The sequence below is a fragment of the Phyllostomus hastatus genome, unplaced genomic scaffold (genome assembly GCF_019186645.2).
Source record: "Phyllostomus hastatus isolate PE091 unplaced genomic scaffold, TTU_PhHast_1.1 phas_contig_196, whole genome shotgun sequence".
NCBI classification, from domain to species: domain Eukaryota; kingdom Metazoa; phylum Chordata; class Mammalia; order Chiroptera; family Phyllostomidae; genus Phyllostomus; species Phyllostomus hastatus.
The window spans coordinates 1,299,547-1,306,368 of record NW_025333709.1 but is presented as its reverse complement, the minus strand read 5'-3'; the positions used below and the strand labels follow the sequence as shown (position 1 = coordinate 1,306,368).

General features: G+C 68.5%; 2 protein-coding genes across 11 annotated transcripts in view; one reads left to right on the top strand and one right to left on the bottom strand.

Moving 5' to 3' along the window:
• Window positions 1-249: 249 nt before the first annotated feature.
• MFSD10 (major facilitator superfamily domain containing 10) lies at window positions 250-4,209 on the top strand. Of its 3 annotated transcripts, none has more exons than XM_045833997.1 (13): window positions 250-376; window positions 801-1,002; window positions 1,106-1,202; window positions 1,466-1,569; window positions 1,787-1,945; window positions 2,169-2,189; window positions 2,492-2,600; window positions 2,683-2,794; window positions 2,972-3,080; window positions 3,187-3,277; window positions 3,423-3,470; window positions 3,552-3,641; window positions 3,821-4,209. In XM_045833997.1, exons 2-13 carry the CDS (start codon window positions 829-831, stop codon window positions 3,934-3,936), a joined length of 1,230 nt encoding a protein of 409 aa, XP_045689953.1. In that variant the 5' UTR covers window positions 250-376; window positions 801-828; the 3' UTR covers window positions 3,937-4,209. The 3 variants fall into 3 exon arrangements, with proteins under 3 accessions (XP_045689953.1, XP_045689952.1, XP_045689954.1); XM_045833996.1 differs by having other exon boundaries at window positions 2,028-2,189; XM_045833998.1 differs by having other exon boundaries at window positions 301-376; window positions 805-1,002; window positions 2,028-2,189.
• Window positions 4,210-4,667: 458 nt separating this feature from the next.
• Window positions 4,668-6,822, bottom strand: part of ADD1 (adducin 1) — a 76,509-nt gene continuing 74,354 nt past the window's right edge. For 7 of the 8 annotated variants that reach the window (XM_045833991.1, XM_045833987.1, XM_045833989.1 and 4 more), the window contains one exon: window positions 4,668-6,523. In XM_045833991.1, the coding sequence (XP_045689947.1) occupies window positions 6,144-6,523 (380 nt within the window). In that variant the 3' untranslated portion in view covers window positions 4,668-6,143. The remainder of the gene's footprint in view (window positions 6,524-6,822) is intronic. The other variant, XM_045833995.1, reaches the window with a different exon arrangement.

Below are 6,822 nucleotides of genomic sequence, written 5' to 3'. Positions count from 1 at the left end.
GGGCGGAGCACATGGGACTGTGGCGCGGGCGGCTGCGATCAGGCCCCGTCGCACAAGTTCTCCGGCCGCGACCACGCGGGCCCTGTGGCAACAGCCCGCGGCCAAGGGTTGGCGGGGTCAGGGGTCGCCGCCGCAGCAGAGCGCCCCACGCCCAGCAACCAAGCCGCCGAGCTGGGGCCGACATCCCGCCCCGGACCCAGCCGGCCGGAAGACTGAGCGCGGCGGGCCACTTCCGGGGGCGGGGCGGGGGGAAATGGGCGGGGCCTGAGCGCCCGCCCCGCCCCGCCCTGACAGCGTGCCTGGCTGGCTTTTCCGCATCCTTCTGTCCATCCACAGGTCCCTCCGTCGGTCGGTACCGAGCGCGCGGCCGCGGCAGGTATGGGCGGGGACCCTGGCGTCCCAGGAGCCGAACTCGGGGTGGAGGTAGGGGAGGCGGGAGTCGTGTTCTGCGGGGCGGGACCACCTTGCGCCCACCGGGACCCCAAAGTCCTGCCCTCCACCGGGCCTCAGTTTCCCGGCCCGCTCCACAGGAGGATGTGGGCGGCTGCGCGGGGCGGGGTGGCGACCGCGGTCCGGGTGCCCCCACCCTGGTCCTGGGACGGTTGGCCTTGGTGGCTGTGGTTTCCTTGCGCAACCCAACTCTCCTGCTGTCGGGGGGACGGGTTGGGGCAGTGCTCTCTGGCTTTTGGCGGGTCCAGGGCGTGACAGGAGCAGGTGGACTCCGTCTCCTCCGTGGTAGGACCGGCGTCTGGGGCTGGGGTACCCAGAGGTGCCCTCCTGCAGACCCACCACACCCCCAGACAGGCCGGATTGAAGCGCCCGGACACCATGGGCTGGGGAGCCGGTGGAAGCTGCACTCCGCGTCCACCAATCCGCCAGCAGCCTGCGTCTGAGACTCGCGTGATCACGGTGGTCTTCCTCGGCCTCCTGCTGGACCTCCTGGCCTTCACTCTGCTGCTGCCCCTACTGCCTGGGCTGCTGGAGAGCCACAGCCGTGCCCATGTGAGCTCCACACCCTGTCCTGACGCCTGCCCCCACAGTGGCTGCCCACTGCCCCCAGCCCCTCGGGGACTCCCCAAGCCAGTCATGCTTCTCCATCCCCCAGGACCCCCTCTATGGGTCATGGCAGCGAGCGGTGGACTGGTTTGCCTCGGCCATCGGGATGCCAGCAGAGAAGAGGTACAATAGCGTCCTGTTTGGAGGTACGGCTGAACCCCACACTGGAGCCCCTAAGCTCCCATCTGCCTAGAGCCTTCTCTTTCCGCTCCCTGGGTCCCCGTCAACCCCAGGGCCATGTCCACACCTTCTGACCCTCGGGCACAATCTGCCTCCCCTCGGAGTGTCCACTCTCTCGTCAGGGCCACTTCGGCTTCCGGTCCATGGCCTGGGGGGTGCAGGACCAGTGTGACCAGACCCTTGGGGACTGACACTGTGTTGTGTTGACCGTGACCTCTGTTTCCTCCAGGTCTGATTGGCTCCGTCTTCTCAGCCCTGCAGTTCCTCTCGGCACCGCTCACGGGGGCCATCTCGGACTGCCTGGGGAGGCGCCCAGTGATGCTCTTGTCCCTGGTACGGGCAGGGTGGGGCGGGTCCTCGAGGGGCCAGTGGCTCCTGTGTCTAAGCCAGGCCGTGACCACTGCCATGGGACACTGGGAACACAAGTGGCTCGTGGGTGCTCCGGACCACGGCAGGGCCCCAGGGGTGCTGCTGGGTTTGCTGGGCCCGCTCTGGGCCCCTCCCGGCTTTGAGTGACCGTGCCTGCCCCTCTGCTCCGGCCCTGAGGCAGGCAGGTCTGGCCTCCTCTTACGCCGTGTGGGCTGCCTCGGGGAGCTTCGCGGCCTTCCTGGCCTCCAGGGTGATTGGCGGCGTCAGCAAGGGGAACGTCAGCCTCTCCACGGCCATCGTGGCCGACCTGGGCTCTCCGCCCGCCCGCAGCCGAGGCATGGTGAGCGCTCACGCCAGGGGACCAGGGTGCAGGGATGCCAGGGCCTGGGTCTCCCTCCAGGCTCAGGCAGCCTTCTCCCCAGGCAGTGCTCGGGGTGGCCTTCTCACTGGGCTTCACGCTGGGCCCCATGCTGGGCGCCTCCCTGCCCGTGCGGACGGCACCCTGGCTTGCCCTGCTCTTCGCCGTGTCTGACCTGCTGTTTCTCTTCTGCTTCCTGCCGGAGACGCTGCCCCCGGAGAAGCGGGTACGGTGGGGCCCAGGAACAGCTAACAGGTCCCGGGGCCGGGGGCTTGGTTCTGGGGGCCCGCAGGGAACCCCTCGTGGGCACCAGTTTCGGGCGCGAGGGGAGGCCGGGCTGCCCGTCCTTGGAGTCCAGAGGCTCCTGGGGACGCGGTACCGCCCCAGGCCCCGTCTCGGAGGCGCGGCAGGTGCCTGGAGGCCAGGCCGCTAGGGCCAAGCTGGTTTGGGTCATGCCCTCCCTGGGCTGCTGGACACAGGGCCACCCCTGGGCCACCAGCAGGCCTCTCCAGTTCTGCCCCCTGCCAGGCGCCCTCCATCACCCTGGGGCTCCAAGCTGCCGCGGACCTGCTCAGCCCCCTGGCCCTGCTCCGCTTCTCCGCCGTGGCCCGTGGCCAGGACCCGCCCACCGGAGACAGTAAGGGGCCGCGCGTGCGAGGGTGGGGCTCCCCTGGCTGCCGTCCGCTGGGCCCTCACACGCTGGCCCCTCTGCCCCCCAGGCCTCGACCACCTGCGCCGCCTCGGCCTGGTCTACTTCCTGTACCTCTTCCTGTTCTCGGGCCTGGAGTACACTCTTAGCTTCCTGGCACACCAGCGCTTCCAGTTCAGCAGGTGGGTGTGCGGGCCCCGGTGGGACCCCACCTGGGGACACGGCCGTCTCCCAACCCCCCAAGGTTCAGCCCAGGAACCTGGGCCAGGTAGTGGCTGTCAGCCCAGCCGCCTCTCCTGGCCAAGCAAGGCCGGGCGGCTGGCCAGCAGGCGGGGGCGCTGAGCCTTCCCCGCTCCCAGCCTGCAGCAGGGGAAGATGTTTTTCTTCATCGGACTCACCATGGCCACCATCCAGGGCGCCTACGCCCGGCGGATCAGCCCCGGCAGAGAAGTCCCAGCGGTGAAGCGGGTATGGGGCGCCCCTGGAAATGGGGGCGGGCGGCTTCCCGAGCTCTGTGGAGTGCCCGGAGCGGGCCCTGAGGTCTGCTGTGCCCACCACCCCCCCGCCCCCGCAGGCCATCCTGCTGCTGGTCCCCGCCTTCCTCCTCATCGGCTGGGGGCGCACACTGCCCGTGCTGGGCCTGGGGCTGCTGCTCTACTCCTTTGGTGAGGGGGTCTGCCCAGGCTGGGGTGGGGGTGGGGGTGGGGTGGGGGAGGCGGTGGCCACCAGTGGCTGTGAACGCCCTCCGGTGCGAGCCCTCAGCCACTCCAGCGGGCTGACGGGTGCCTCGCCGACGCCCTCCACCCCCAGCTGCCGCTGTCGTGGTGCCCTGCCTGTCTTCCGTGGTCGCCGGCTACGGTGAGCAGCCCTTCCTGACCAAGGCCATCCCACGTGGGACGAGGCTGCCAGCATCTGACGGCCCCTCCCTCTCCCCCGCAGGCTCGCCTGGGCAGAAGGGCACGGTCATGGGCACGCTGCGGAGCCTGGGTGCCCTGGCCAGAGCGGTGGGGCCCATGGCGGCCGCCTCAGGTGAGGGCCGCGGGACAGCACTGGGGCACGCCGTGGGCCTGGGGGGCCAGGCCGCTGCCCCTGGTGGGGACCTCCCACGGCCACTGCCTTGGGCCCAGCTCCACGCAGCGCCCCCAGCCTGGGGGGTGGCGGGCGGGGGCGGGGTGGGCTCACACGGCCGCCCTGCTGTCTTCCCACAGTGTACTGGCTGGGGGGCGCCCCGGCCTGCTTCACCGTGTGCTCCATGCTCTTCCTGCTCCCCTTCCTCCTCCTGCGGACCCTGCCGCCCCTGGGAGGCACACTCAAGGCCGAGTAGCCGAGGCAGGACGTCCAAGTCTAGGCCAAGACCGCGGCTGACCGCGGCCGCTGGCCTGACCCCCCTCTTCCCCCTGGGGCCCAGCCGAGGACGTCGCAGGGCCTGGGCCCCAGGGGCCACTCCACACCCCAGACCAGGGCAGCCCTGCCCGCTACACGCAGAGCCAGCGACTCCAAAACCCTGCAGGCTTCCGGTTTGCTTGTTTTTTTACACTTGGGAACAGGCTCTCAGCCAGGCATCTGAATGACAATAAAGCAGCTATTTTATGACAAGTGCCTTCCTCCAGTACACAGCGTCCCTCAACAGCCACCACGCCCTGGGCAGCAGAGGGACCTGCACGCCTGTCGGCTCCACTGACCGCAGGGCTGCTCACTCTACACGGGTGGGGGTGGGAAGTCGGATGCAGGTCAGCCCTGGCAAGGTGACGCCTGGGGAGGGCCCCACCTGTCTGCCCGGGCCCCACCAGACTGACCCCAGGGTCTGCTCTGACAACGGAGGACATGGGCCTGTCTGGGTGGCGTTGGCGCTGGGGCCCTGCCCCGCAGCCTGACCTGTACCGCCAGCCGCCGGGGCCCCGGGGCAGGGCAGCTCTGGGTCAGAAGGTCCTCCCCAGTGCAAAGGGACCCACGGTGTTTCATCAAGAAGTAAAACACTTGGGGTTTTTTTTTTTTTTTTGGAATATGAGACGAACCTGCAGGTCCTATTAAGAAATCAAAGAAAAGGGACCAAGATACATGACTGCTCCCTAAGTGCAGACAGGGCACAGGTTAAAGAACTTTATTTGTGAGAGAAACGCAGCACAATGAAGAAAGGACACAGGGCCTGTGTCTGCATGTGCGACTAAACTCAGTGTGTGATACAAAGTTAAAATAAACTACCAAGGGAAATTAAAGGCGCCACACGTGTGGGGTGGAGGGAGGGCCCGAGGAAGAGCCCGTGGCTGACTCGAGGACGGGGCGGTGCAGGGGCGGGCTGCACCTGGGCGACAGTCGGCGCGTGGGAAAGCGGTGTGCTCGCCGCGAGCTCAGAGCAGCGGGCGGTGCCGTGCAGCCCGCTCCGGCCCTGCCGGGGGGTCGGATCTGCGGGACTGAGCCCACCTCTGGTGCTTCCCCAAGGGGTCTCTGGGACAAGAGGGGGCAGGCAGGCTGGCACCAGGCAGCTCCTGGAATGGGTCCCCTGAGGAGCCCCTGTGGCCGCCCGCTGGCTCCCACGAAGGAGCTTTACACTCTTTTCCAGGGGGCGGAGTTAGTGGAGAGTTCACGGAAGTGAAGGAGAGCCAGTTAGGGCTCCATGAGCGATGGGGGCTCGGTGGCTGCGGGGACAGCCAGGGCCGGCTTCTGCCTTGAGCTGCCCTTGGTCAAAACCAGGTCTGTCTGGGGACGAGGTTAGGAGCAGACCCCCTCTGTCCCGAAACCTCGCCCAGACAGGCGAAGAGAAAGGAACACAAGTCACCGTTCGTGTGCACAGCTAGCAACGTAAGATGAACTGCAAACCTGCTGAAAGAAAATCCTGGAAAGGACCCTTTCCCCGACTATGCACCCTCCCTGTGGCGGAGCCGAGAGACCCCAGTAAGACACTGAGCCCTGAATCTGATCCGGCCGGGGGGCCGGTCAGGCCGTGCACAGGCTGCGCCGGGCACACACAGGCCCGTCTGCCGCTGGGTGTCCGGCCGAGCCCGCCCCCGCCTCTTGGAGCCCGCCGCCGCCCTGGGCCGGGGGCGAGCACAGGGGGGGCTCTGTGTACGGGAGCCAAGGGAGCCGCTGAGCAGGGAAGGCCGGCAGGGACAGAGCCAGGCACCTGAGACCTTGGGGTGAGGGGAGCCTGGCAGGGGCCGAGCGTGGTCACTTCGAAACAGAAGGAGAGCGAGAGAGGGCAGGGCTGGAGCTGCAGGGCCTCTTGCGGCCGGAGCCCTGACTGACTGGATGCCCCCAGGGAGCGGGACTTGAGGAGCAGACGGATGAGCACGGAGGGGGCACGAGCCCGAGCCTCCCTGGGCCGAGCCCCGGGGCCGCGGGAGGCCCCTTGGAGCACAGGAGGTTAGCACCGGTCCGCAAGGGCTGGGTCGGGCGGGGAGGGGGGTCTCTAGCTACATGGGGGACGGGCTCAGCATTCCATTACCGGGAAGACAACACGAGAGAGACAGGGAGAGAGAGAGAGAGAGAGGGAGAGGGAGAGAGAGAGAGTCTCGGTTTGGACGGGGCAGGCCTTCAGCAGTCGCTCCTCTTCTTGCTCTTCTTCAGGAAGGAAGGGGTGCGGAACTTCTTCTTCTTTTTGGAGGGGGACTTGCCTGGAGACCCGTCACTGCCTGGGTCTGCGGCGGCACCCTCCTCGGCGGTGGGGGAGGAGGCCTCCTCAGCCCCCGGGGCCGGGGCCGGGGCTGGCTCGGGGCTGGCCACCGTGGAGGACCTGGCGGGGCTTGGAGGGCCGCGGGCTTCGCCAAGCCCCTCCTCCTCCTCCTCCTCCTCCTCCTCCTCCAGCGTGGGGAAGCCGAGTGCTTCTGAAGGCTCGTCAGGGGACAGGTCAGGGAGAGTCGGCTTAGAGGTGGCGGCTTCGCCGTCGTCTCCTGAGGTGGGGTCCCGCGGCAGGTCTGGTGGGCAGGGCAGGAGAGACCGGTTAGGATGGCTGCCCAGCCCTCCAAGGGGAGCCTGAGGTGGGCACCGCCCCGCACAGACGCTGCCCCGGCCTGACTCCAGAGTCTTCTACCAAGACTAGAGGAAGCGACTCGGAGTCAGGCTGCGCCACACGCAGACGCCGTCTTGGGCAGGGTCACGGTCGGGCCCTTGTTGGGGAAGCCCGCCGACACCGGCAGCCTCCGTCCCGGGCCTCGGTGCCCAGGCAGAGAGGCCGAGGCGAGCTGGGGAGGCGTCAGCGCCGTGTGTGCTGTGC

Bases quoted from the DNA above. Each gene is read 5' to 3' on its own strand.
- MFSD10 (XM_045833996.1), top strand. From the start codon at position 829: ATGGGCTGGGGAGCCGGTGGAAGCTGCACTCCGCGTCCACCAATCCGC. The intron at 2,795-2,971 runs GTGGGTGTGCGG...CCCCGCTCCCAG, and splicing joins CAGCGCTTCCAGTTCAGCAG to CCTGCAGCAGGGGAAGATGT. The intron at 3,642-3,820 runs GTGAGGGCCGCG...GTCTTCCCACAG, and splicing joins GCCCATGGCGGCCGCCTCAG to TGTACTGGCTGGGGGGCGCC.